This window comes from Anoplopoma fimbria, chromosome 9, assembly GCF_027596085.1.
Source record: "Anoplopoma fimbria isolate UVic2021 breed Golden Eagle Sablefish chromosome 9, Afim_UVic_2022, whole genome shotgun sequence".
NCBI classification, from domain to species: domain Eukaryota; kingdom Metazoa; phylum Chordata; class Actinopteri; order Perciformes; family Anoplopomatidae; genus Anoplopoma; species Anoplopoma fimbria.
In genome coordinates, this window is record NC_072457.1 from 27,096,713 (window position 1) to 27,109,548 (window position 12,836).

At 41.2% G+C, this 12,836-nt stretch overlaps 1 protein-coding gene across 1 annotated transcript; it reads right to left on the reverse strand.

Moving 5' to 3' along the window:
- Positions 1 to 389: 389 nt before the first annotated feature.
- pycr1b (pyrroline-5-carboxylate reductase 1b) lies at positions 390 to 7,288 on the reverse strand. Its single transcript, XM_054604172.1, has 9 exons — positions 7,149 to 7,288; positions 6,439 to 6,532; positions 5,892 to 5,962; positions 5,500 to 5,679; positions 4,635 to 4,742; positions 4,352 to 4,465; positions 3,617 to 3,709; positions 2,759 to 2,922; positions 390 to 2,130 (listed from the first exon to the last, which is right to left on the reverse strand). The coding sequence occupies exons 2-9, from the start codon at positions 6,503 to 6,505 to the stop codon at positions 1,953 to 1,955; spliced, it is 975 nt and encodes a 324-aa protein (XP_054460147.1). The 5' UTR covers positions 6,506 to 6,532; positions 7,149 to 7,288; the 3' UTR covers positions 390 to 1,952.
- Positions 7,289 to 12,836: the final 5,548 nt, after the last annotated feature.

Sequence of the window (12,836 nt, forward strand, 5' to 3'; positions counted from 1 at the left end):
CTGTGCCCTACAGATGATGCCATTAACCAATAAGTGATGTGGTGTCGGTACATTTTATGTTAGTCCATGGTCAATTTTAAGTCACGCTCAACCAGCAGCTTTGTTAAGAGGGTAATTTGATTTTAGTAGATTTGCACAATCGGGTCATTTGATCATAGGGCGCCATCTGCAGGCCAGGGTGCATCCTAATTACACACTGATGAGCCAGGTCAGTCGTAGTCTTGGGGAAACATCCAACTGTAGAACAGACATGTACTACAGAGTTGGGAAAACAAAAGGAGTTGTGGAAATAGAACAGGACACAAATCAACAGAGTAGAGTCAGAGCACAGTACTGAGATTCAAACCAGACTCATTCAATTCAGGGACAAACTAGCTTTGGAACACAAATATATGAATCTGCTTGTTTAATATTTACTTTTTGACTGGTAAACCAACTCAATGGTTGATATTACCCCCAAAAAAACTGTACATAACATGTAACATTATGGGGATAAAAATATAAGGAACATTACAAAATACACAGTTAGGACGGATTGACGTAATGCTGATACATCCTATTCTATATGGATACATCTTCATATTATCTTGTTTCTCTGTGTAGACGAATGTCTTGTAGAACTTTCAGGTAATAACTTCCCACTCCTTAATGAGAGAAAATGTACAAAGTGGGTTTCTATTATAAAACATTAGGAGGTTCAAGATAACAAGTTAAGATTTGGGGTTTAAGACCCAATATGTCCTTAACAAACAGGAAATGAACAAAGGAAAACTAAATAGAGATGCAGCGATATATCAGATACTTGTCTGATACTGACTGAAATAGCTGGATCAGGTATCGGTGACGTTGAGTCAATGTGGTATTGGATACCAATATATTGATAAATAACATTTCAGTACATTTATATCTTCGTATTTATTTGTTACATTTTGTTTTATAAAGTTAAGAAAGCAGGTTTAAGTCTAGCCTGATGTTGATTTACACATAAAATAATGATCCCAGTTACTTCCACACAATGAGGCAAACAGCTCATTAATTAAAACACTATATTGATATCTGATCGGTACTCTGCATCAGTCAATACCCAAAGCTAAGGTTTGGCTGTCGGGACAGGAAAAGTCGGATCGGTGCATCCGTAGTTTTAATGCTTGGAATGAACTTAATATGGGAGAAGAAATATTTAGCGTGTCCAATGGTCAAAGGCACAATGTTCTCAATGTGCTAAAAAAAAAAACCATTGTAACACTGCAGGGAAGGAATATTATTCATGAAGCCCACAGTGTTCGTATACGACAATCAAAACCAAACATAAAGCTGTAACAATTCTTTGTCAAATCCATATTCAGTCTTTGTTAACAGTTGTTGTATAATACTGTTGGTTTAACAACATATAAGTACTAGCACAGACAAAAGAGGTGTACAGGGTGATTTACATTGTGGCTTAATTCTGTTTTTAAAATGAAGACATTATAGACAATCATTAAGAGCTTGATGGTCTCCCAGCAGCCATCTGTTGCCTGGTGTAAACCAGGATGCCATGATGGCCCACCGGGTCATTACTGTGTAACAGCCCTGGATAGTCTTAAACCCAAACACAGACAGCTAACAGATTGTAAATGCACTTTTGCTCTTCAGTGTGTATCTGGATTTGTCAGTGTGCACGGGTTTGTGTGTAGACAGTAATGCTCCATCCCAACATAAGGCTGTAACTGTCGGCAACGCACCCAGAATGCACCTGTGCTTGTGTGTAATGTGGCTGTGACACCAGCAGGTCCAATGTCCGCATGTAATTTGAATATGAATAAATAATTTGCCATTAATGTAACATGATTACCATGTTATTTTTGACCAGATCAGCTGTATAGGCTTGCTTGCTTGGGGTGTGTGTGTGTGTGTGTGTGTGTGTGTGTGTGTGTGTGTGTGTGTGTGTGTGTGTGTGTGTGTGTGTGTACTCAGTTCTTCTTCTTGATATTTGGACCACGATTGTTAAACAGGCTGAGCCCCGATTTGCCGTTCCCATTAGCCACTCCGCTGACTGTGACTCCGGGCTGCTGGAGCACCTTGTCCAGTGTCGTCTTCTTAATGGCTGCTGGGGAGATTCGCTCCTGGTCTGCCAGATACTGCAGCTCCCTGTGAGAGGAGGAGAAAGGCTAGTGTTTAGATACACAGCACAAATGTAGGTGTGTGTGTGTGTGCGTGTGTGTGTGCGTGCGTGCGTGTGCGTGTGCATTTCCATCAGTGCTTCAACTATAATGCATGAAGACAGCTACAGAGTTTTAAGTTGTATGTTATGATATCAGAGTATCTCAATGCTGGAGTGAGGAACCCATGTTGGCTCACTTGCCATACCAACAGGGTCAAGAGGAGAGTGCATTGCTGAAATACTCCTATCTGTTTTTGTAATAAATAATACTTTCTATTAGTCCCTTTGTAACAGGTGTTGATGGTCTTGAAAGTAGAATGACAAAAAAACATTCACCTCAAGATGGTTTTAAGAATATTGTCAACATTTATTCATGTAAAATAAATTAATACTTTTCTTTGGCTCTAGAAATTAGTGAAGGACAATTGTCATGATTTTGACATTTTATAGAGTAATCAATTGAAAAAAAACATATTAAGCAGAATAATAAGAAATGAAAATAACCCACAAAACCTTGACAAAACAAATTGTTGGGTCATTTTGGGACCCAAGAACAGCAAAAGAGAAAACTGAGAAACCTGGTCTTGTTTAAGTTTGCAGGTGTGACTGTCTCACCGTGTCCTGATGCACGACGCCTCCACTGCATTGATCAGGAGGCTGCGGAAGCCGCCGCTCTCCATGACGTGCAGGGCGTGGATGGTGGCGCCCCCTGGCGAGCACACGTTGTCCTTCAGCTGGCCGGGGTGCTGATCCGAGTCCAGCAGCATCTTAGCAGCTCCCTGAAGACACACAGGAACATGACAAAGAACTTAACAAGTGGAACGAGGCGAGGGGTTATATAAAGGACACTGTATTGTTTACTTGTATATAACCGTGGAGGGGGGATACATGGTGCATCCTCGGCAACAGAAACCCTTTTGTTGAAGGGTGAGTGGCGCACACATGCATGGTAGTGTCGAAAAATAAAGCTCTTCCAAGAAATAAAAATCTAGTGTGATGTTCAGACAGCCAAAGGTTTGTTTTGTAAAAGGTTTTTGCAACAGCTTGTTGGCTAACAATAGGCAAGCATGACTATGCAACTAGCGCCTTTGGTGAGTGTTTCCTGCAGACAAATGTGCAAACAAAAGGAGACACTCAGACCAAGAGTATTTACTGTCTAACATCTGAAAAGACTTTTACCAAGACTTTTACCAATCACCTGTGTTGACCCTGCAGAAGAACAGCTGGATGCGGAAAACGTATTCTTTCTTTTTGGTAAGTCAGAAAACCACACATGGTTTAATATTTCCAGAGTTTCATAATTTTAAGTGAGTGACGTCAGCAGTTTTAAAACATCAAAAACCTTTGGTGCATTAAAAGCAGCAACTCAATCCTCATGTGTTTTCTGCCTCAAAATACACATACTAGATCAATGAGACTTTACATTGAGAATAGGCAAAGCGAAAAAAGAGAAACACACAAAACAGAACTGACCAATATGGCCTGAGCTCCAAGTCTGAGAGCCAGTCTTCTGGGCAGACCCATCTTCACTCCTCCGTCTGCAAGAGCATCCAGGGCTGTGAACGCCTGTTATAAACACACAAACACAAAGAATTGTAAATTTCTTTCCCCTGTAGCCAGCAATGCCATCACATCTTTAACAAATGTAGATACATCATTTAAATTAACTATTTGATTCAACAGATTAGTGGTTCCTCCAGCTTTCTTTGCTTCTTTCTTATTATTAAGCCTATGGTCCAGTCTGCATCGTATGAGTTAGAACAAAAACTCTTTAACACTGACATCTAATAATTCAGAGCTACTAGCTCCTCACAGGATGGGCAAAAATGTGTTTAGACACTTTAATGCCTAAAACTTAAAAATACCTGTTTCAAGCTCAAGCTCTAAACAGACAGCAGATAAAACCCACAGACACAATTATTCTTAATTTCATCAACTACTTCACACTTTTGCCTGCTAAGTAGACATTTTTCATCAGCACTATGAGGCAATTAATAAAGGCAATACAAGCCATTAACACAGCTGGGCTAAGTTGTACGTTTTCTGAAGGAGACATTAAAGAAAAACATATTGTGATAAAACCTAGTCTATTTTAGGGTAAAGGATTACACACAAAGTGATGGCCACCTTCGACTCTGATTCTGAATAAATGCATCACTTCTCTCATACACCCCTTTCTGACAAACGCACAGCACTGAAGTTACTTACGTAGGCCGGTCCACTGCCACTCAGCCCAGTCACAGCATCAATGAGGTCCTCCTCCACCTCCGTACAGAAACCTACACTGGCCATCAGCTGCTCCAGCAACTTGCCGTCCTCCACCTAAAAGAAGGAGGACAACATTATGGTAATAATGCGGAAGAATCTGTCAAAGCAAATGGTCTAGTTCAAATTTTTTTGTGCAGCTTTCTGATACTTTTATCTCTGATGGGGTTAAAAAAACTGACATCCTAAAAACATATATGACTCTTGTATCTATAATACACTTTACCTGAGCATGTGTCCCAGTAGCGTACACTGTAGCTCCCTCTCTCACCACCACTGGGGTGTTTGTCATACACCTCATGACTTTAGGAAATGGACGGTACTGAAGCAGCTTCTGTAAATGGAAACACAGGATAGGTGTGAGGAGGAGGCAGGATGTAAAACAATGTGCTTTTAACTTGTTTGGAAGCATGGCCAAACAGCTTGATGAAACTTAATTTGAGATAGGGAGGAATACACACAGACAGGGAAACAGTATTCGACACAACACGGTTCCTTTCCAGTGTACAAGCTTAAACCAGTTTGCCTTCATGTAAACTGGCTGAACCCGCATTTTTCATTATGACACGTTCGGCAGATTAAAAAGGAGCCTCCATCAGCAACTTGTGCCAAGTGCTTCACGGCACCAACATAAGGTAATATGATATTTGTTTATAAACATACTACGACCACAAGAGTGCGAGAGGCCGTGGGCAATATAATGCCAAGCCGAGGGCAGCAACATGACGTAGAGGTTTACGGGGGCAGAAGATATCATTTTGGTATACTGGTCTGGTCGATGTTTGGCTTGATATAAAACAGGTTTGAATATTTTTACACAGTGCACAAAGCCAGAGCTTGTGAAACATCGGCAGATCAATAAATCTGGATTAAGCCGAAGTTATACCTCACATGTTGGCGAGGGCCTCTGTGACATAGATTCCTCATCAGAGGGTGTACACATAGGCTCTGTGCGGATGTCTGGGTACCGGCAGACCGTATGAACAGAACTACTACATGTCTGTGGTGTCCGCAGTCATCCATATATGCCTCTGTTTGGGAGTATAACCGAGGCTTTACATTGCAAGAGAGAGATAGTAACAGAGTCGGACCTTCTCTATGGAGCTGATGGTGACGCCGGCTGCACAGGAGACTATGAGGTGACGGTCCTCGATGTCTGGCCCAATCTCATCCAGAACAAAAGGGATGATGTGGGGTTTCACGGCCAGGAAGAGCACATCACTCTTATTGACCGCCTCTTTGTTGCTAGTTGTCATGTTCACCCCCATTTTCTGCAGGAGAAGAAAATGAAAACAGCGTTGGTGAATAGAGAGAGGGACTGTTAAGAGGTTTTGGGGAAGAAAGAAAGGGAAGTCAAACAGGTGTTATTACAGCAACATGCACACATTATAAGCCCTTGGACAAGCCCACACTCGGACCAATGTTTCCATTTCAACTCCCATTTCCTGACACCACACACCAAAGAAAATAAATGTCTCCTCACCCTCAGCCCTGACACTGTGGGCAGGTCTGAGTCTGGGGAGCTGGCAGTGATCCTATTTGTAGCAATCACACCTGGGAAAGGGAGACATGAGGAAGTGGAGAGTGAGCTAAGAGAATGTACAGTGAGATGTGAAATGACAACTGTAAAATAAGACATTGCTAATCCCCAGAGGTAGAACTCACAAGGTACATCAGCACAAGAAACTAAAAAGTCTAAAGTGGCAGGAAACAGATAAAGTGTCCTCTAAAGTTAATACGTATAACAAAAGAAATGCAAGAATGGACTTCAAGAACTTATTAACATTTAATAAATTACAATACTTAGACCGTATACACGATTTGTGCATAGCTCTGCAAACATAGTCATGAATCTAGTTGTGCAACTCTGCAGGTCATTTTGTTTGTGAAAATGGTGGATTATATAATCTGTGTAGCTGTGACTGCAGTTTTTTTCTTATCTAACCCAAAGTCAGTTCAAACATCATTTGACATGGGTATTTTTAGATTCAGTACAAGGTAAGTATTGCACAATAAAGAAGGGGCCTCACCTGCAGCCGTGAACCCTTTCACCAGTGCGTGAGCCAGCTGGCCCGCTCCAATGAACCCAACACTCATCCTGTCAGATGATGTGGCGTCTTTGACCTGTAAAAAAAGAAAAAAAAGAAACCACTGACCATCATGCATTTCAACGCACCAAAACACCATTATATACCATCATGCATTTTAAAATTGTTACTTCCATCTCACTGTGGATCCAGTTTTGAACCCATTGCAAAGCCCAGGCAGAGGAGAGAGAAACATCCTGGAGCTGGTCCAGACAGTGGGTGATGAAACACCAGTGAGCACTGACAACTGTGACTGTAAACTACTCTACCTTCTAAGAAAGCTGATGTGCATAAAACACACTTTCTGAGCCCACAGATGTAGTACTTTATTATTTAAACTACATAAAGTGTAATCTGATGACATCTTCTTGTTGATGTCTTGATGAAGCCTTACTCTTTGATTTGCAGCTGAGTTTGCTGGTTAATAAAAGTGTAAACTGTTGAGTTCCCATTTTAAACAATGTTTAATGTTAATGTTAATGTTTAATGTTTAATGTTCATGTTTAATGTTAATGTTAATGCATCCAGTGCTAACATTAGCTCTCCAGTTCATGCTGATGGACGATGATAGCATGTCCTAGCTCCGTTAGCTCCGTTTCACTAACAGAACTGATTGATAAAAACAGCCCATTCATAAATGTCAGATAGTTTACCTGTCTCTAAACGTTCCTGCGGAGGTTCCCGGGTCGCCAGGTGTCCCTTGACGACGTGACGGTTCAGTGCAGCCGTGAGAATAAACAGAAAACACAATACTTTGTGTGTCAACGTGGCTTCCTCTTTACTCAACTCCCCATGTGCGCCATCACTGTGACAGACAGCGACACCGGCCAATCACGACAGACACACGCAGAGCTCCTGGCCAATGAGGAGCGAGATCACAGCATGTGGGCGGGGTTTGTGGTCAGCCCCGCCCAGTTGCATCAGTCTTCTGGGCAGCCACTGCCAGGGAGGACTGTAGGTTAAATATAGGAGGTGAGGTGTAAGCAGGTTATGTTTGTATTACTGACAGTATTCATTCAGACCATGTGTGACTGATCAGCACAGATAGACATTTAGTATGTGGGTGCAGAGAAGAGAGCTTATCTGATCTGACTATAGAATCAGAGCTTATTGCACTTAGATAATATTCTATATATGTTTCAGTTTAGTCTTCAATGAAACCTGCCTCTTTCAATCATTACAGAGGCCATATCTCACCATTCCAGTGTTCAAACACACTTACACACCCACACTCAAACCAGAAGATAAAACAGTCTGAGTCATGTTTACTCAACATGAAAAAATTCTCACCACCCTGACCTGTTTTAAAATAAACCGACATTGATGGCAGGGCAGGGCAGAGTTTCATCAGATGACGCTGTTGTTGAATTCACCTGAGGACATCAATTTGAAACTTTGCAGCTATGTATCTTTAAAAGAAGGCTGGTTTTCACTGTTGATTAATATGCTGAATATTTTCTAAATTAATTGATCATTGTTTTGTCTTTTAAATGAAAATAATAAAAACAAATGTCTATCACAATTTCCAGAGCTGAAAGTGACATAGTTAAATGGCATGTTAAATCCAATCTACACTTGTATTTAGTTTAATCGCGGTTCGGTTGGTGTCCTTGAGTGAGATTATGAACCCAAAATTACTCCCAGGCGCTTTACAGCAGCCCGCTGATCCTTAATGCATACCCTATGCATTAAGGATGGATATGGATATGAATGCAGAGGTCAAATTTCATGTATGTTCCTGAATGTGTATGACATAATAAAAATAAAGTTCAAGTTCAAGTTCAATCATATATAACAAGGAAAAACATCAAAGCCTCACATTTCAGATGCTGGAGCAAGAAAATTCTTGCATTTTGTTAGAAAGATTATTAATCACTAATCAAAACAGTTTTGCTTATGCTTGATTCATTTTGTGTCAATTGATTGACCATTTTAGTTGTTATGGAATTTACCTGAAACCCATTAAATTAGTAAAATACTGTAAAAAAACAAAACTTCAGATATGATTCTTATAGGTGCAGTTTTTGTTATACAGGACAAATTATTGCACATTTCTTTTTTGCACAACACATCACCTTTTCACATGCCAACACAAGATCTTCCTCCTTGAAATACTCCGTCATATGTTCAGGGTTCATTATTTTGAATAGAAATGAAGGTGACTCACCAAAACACTTGAGGGATATTTGAGGGACCTGAATTTGAATGACGGATTGTTATTCTAACATGAGACTGTCGACCAGTGCTTCTTCCTCTCCCCTTAGATTTGACAGAATCTGAAATACAGCCGAATCGGATGGCGCATACACTAATGAGCCATGGATCTCAAACACAGTTTGGCTGCCTTTCCCCTGGTAGTTCACCAATGCATAATCTTAAAATAAGCCATGAACTTGGCTTGTAACTGTCAGTTTGATGCTAAAATCTCCCCTGTGCACTTTTTAATAGGACTGGCCCTCTTGTCTATCTGCCTGTATCTTCCTCTCCGTGTTTCTCATGCCATACCATGCCATGCTAGACTAAATTTACACTCCACAAGAGGTGCTGTACGTCTCCTTTGAGGGACCTCATTCAAGTTACTTTCTCATGGTGCTGCTGGACAGGAATGCAGACTGAGGGATTGCATATGCTCCCATCTATATATAAAGCAGAATGCATGGCCTTCCAACAGCACCAGCTGTTAAAATACTCGTCCTCCTCAGTCAGCTGGGCAGAGTGATATATATTTATCAGTTTATTCTCCACAGTTGAACACCCAAACGCAGTGAAATAGCCATTTATTTAATCCCAGGGCCGTCACAAGGTACTTTGGATTATTGAGAGGATTAGTTTCAATGGATTTAACTGTTCAACTATATGTACTGTACATTTTTTATCTCCTTTCATGATTGTGTAAAGGCTGTTTCATAGCCTTCTCCACATCACAGATAGATACCAAATCACTTGATAATGTTGTATATATTTAATGGGGCACTCCACTGAGTTCACATATTTAAGGTCCAGTGTGAAGGATTTAGTGGCATCTGGTGGTGAGGTGGCTGAATGGATGAACACCCCTCTACTCTCTCCTCCTTCTCAATGACTCTTAGTTTCAGGTGATTATACACTAATGTCAACAGCACTGATATCATATTCCATTTCTGCCCATGCATCACTTTAAATCTGGACCTTTAAGTTCTGAATACACATCACTTGGAGTTCTTCTTTGCCTGTGAAAACACTTGTAGGCCTATAATTTCCTCGCTGGTTCTGGAGGAGCTTTCTGAAGTCTGATGTCATAGTCGTCTCATCTGACTCACCAATGTAGACTGTGGGTAGAAGCCTGACATTGGCAGCCTTTTTCAGCCGACAATCTCCTGCCTATCAGTTATCTGCACTATATATTTTGCAAAGTCATCGTCACTATCTGGCCCAAGAAGATTGTAAAAAAGGTTTAAAGAAATACTAAAAGTCAGAGCATTTTTCCCCCTATACCAGAAAGATAATGTGTTGAGCCAGATCTTTCTTTAGCGCTGACACAGCGCTGTGGAGATGGTCCGGTTATGTGAGACTAAGGTCAGAGTAACATCATCAGGGTTATCTCAGCTTGGGCTTTAGACTTTTTTTTACAGTCTGCATTATAAAGTGAAGGTGTTTGGTTTGAAAGACATGGCATTTAGGAGGCAAGGAGTAATAACTGCATTTAGTGTATTCTAAGATATGTAATGCATGTAATGTAGTAAATGTAGGATTCAGTGTTTTTGAAGCCTTACCTGTACAAGGGACATAAAGTCAGGATATATCAGTTATTTTCAAAAATCTGTCTTGTGGGTGCCCCAACTTTACGGATGTGAAAATTGTGTAATTTTCTTAGTGTAATTGCAATATGTGAACTCTTAAACTCTTCCTCAAAACAGTACAGAGGACATAATTTTAAGGAATTAAGGAACAACATGATTATTCCTTCCTGTCTGATGTTACAAGTGCATAAAAACAGATGGAGAAGTATATGAAGGGGTACGGCGTAGTGTACCCTTCCCCTTTTTGCTTCAGCTTTTAGAATAATTACCCACAAAACTATTCTCCGAACCTAATCTCAAGCAAGCTGAACATTTTCAGTGATGTATCCCTGCAACTCTGCTTCTCAGTCACACACAGCACACACACAAAAAAAGTCAATTTACCACTGCCTGCTTCTGTACTATCTATCACTCAGACTCGGCATGTGCGCTGAGGCGTGACAACACTCATTCGCTCTTTCTTGTTTTGACATACGCCCAAGAGATTTATTAAAAATACCACAGAACAGTTTCTTCTTTCTTTTCAGCACAGTGACAAGCGGATCCAGGTGAAGCGTTCACAACAATTTGTTGCTAGCAGTGATTAGGGCCCAGAGGTGTGTGTGTGTGTGTGTGTGTGTGTGTGTGTGTGTGTGTGTGTGCGTGTGGCAACGTAAGAAAAAGCAAGAGAGAGAGAGAGAAGCAGCTTTGTTGAGCGAGAGAAGATGTGCATATTTAATATCACACTGACAGAAAATCTTCCCCAAGTGTGCATACGTCTCCCTCCTGCAGTCTGTGACAAGAATGAGTGACAAGAATGAGTCGGAGACAAGAATGACTACAGAGCAGCGGCGTTAAAGCATCCACGGTAATCAATGTCAGCTTTCAATTTTATGTAAACCCCAAAACTAATAAAGGATTTCCCTCGGCTCATCACAAAATCTCACGGACGAATCCCAAAAGAACACTTGGGGAACCAAATATGTCAAACTTCTTCTGTATTTCTATTTTCAGTTCTGCAGGTTTTCAGCACAGAGTGAGATTCTCTTTGTTCATAAAGTGGCAAGAAGGTTGAAAAGGACGAACTGTGGCCAAGAGGTCTCATGAGGATATTTGTTGATTGTGCTGTTTTTTGTTTGGTTCACTTGTGCACCAACCTGGTGACTCATAACTAAAAGGTTGTGTTGCTGGTCGTCTCTGTACTTTGACCTTCTGCTGGAGATGAATGTGGAGGGGAACTGTGTTTGTCTACTGGGGGAAAAAATCCTTGGAGTTAAAAAAATGAAATGTGCCTTAGATTTTTACACAGTTTCACAAATCGTTTTATAACTAGTTAGTTTTCTCTGATCATAAACGTTTAACCAATAAACAAATCAGTCTGAAGGAATACACTTACATCATTGTAAAATTGTAAAAATCCATAGCATAATCCAGAGAGGATGTCTTTAATTCCTTAAAGATTTTGAAAGAGCCTTCTTCTATGTGGGGTGAACCAAAGTTCACAGTAGCTACATCGTTTTCTCCTAATTTCATAGGCCATTTTGGAAACACCATATAATGCAATCAGTGGGCCAATGATTTAGCCTTCGACAATGTTCCACAATAAAATTTGGCAAAACAAGAGCCAAGAGCTACAGGGGGGGGAGGAGTTGACATCAGCAACACGCACCATCAGAGATTAGTCATGACAGCGAGCCAGCGGTCCACTGTCCCTCCACAGCCCCCCGGCTATGGAATCAGGAAGGGGCGGTTATGATGGACACCTGTCGCAGCTCATCTCTGTCAAAAGAGTTCATACACTCTGGGCTGTGTGTGTGTGTGTGTGTGTGTGTGTGTGTGTGTGTGTGTGTGTGTGTGTGTGTGTGTGTGTGTGTGTGTGTGTGTGTGTGTGTGTGTGTGTGTGTGTGTGTGTGGACAGCTATGTTTAAGACAGAGGCCCGCAGGGAGTGAGAAGTAAAGTGACTGCCGAACATGGAACAGCTGCTAAATGCGGCTCTGCAGAGGAGCAGGGAGCACACAGGCCTTAATGGAGCTACAGACCGCTGTGTGGCAACACGGGCCGTCACTTTCAGTGGCAGCTTTCTCTGTGCTCTGTCATATTCCACTGATGTTGTATCCCACTTTGGAGATATTAGTCAGAGTGCAAAGCGAGTACTGCCTCCAGAGGGCCTGTCCGTAGAAATAACTCTGCAGGAGGATGATAACCCTTTACAAAACAACAAACACACCCAGTGTTATTTACCCAACCTTGATAATTGCTAAAAAGATCACTTCCAGTTGACATAAACGTACGTATAACCAAGTCCTCAACTGCTCTTTCTGTATGTACATCTTGTTCACTTGTATTGACTTACTAATTAACAAAAATTGGGACGATATCTTAAAGATCACATCACGAAACACACAATGATGATTTTCTGTGGTCGTGGATTTGCTGCTGAGCACCAAGCCGGTCTTGCTTTACGTATGCTGTAACCCAGTGGCTTCCCAACGACTTAAAATAATACGTCCATAGCACTCACAGATGTGACAGGGGAATACATTGATCCTGGATTAGAGGGATGAGGTGACCAAAGCAGAGAG

Excerpts from the sequence above, each read along its gene's own strand:
- pycr1b (XM_054604172.1), bottom strand. The coding sequence starts at position 6,505 with ATGAGTGTTGGGTTCATTGGAGCGGGCCAGCTGGCTCACGCACTGGTG. Across the intron at positions 5,680-5,891 it reads CCACAGTGTCAGGGCTGAGG|AAAATGGGGGTGAACATGAC; the intron begins GTGAGGAGACAT and ends CTTCTCCTGCAG. Across the intron at positions 4,743-5,499 it reads CCATCAGCTCCATAGAGAAG|AAGCTGCTTCAGTACCGTCC; the intron begins GTCCGACTCTGT and ends TTCCATTTACAG.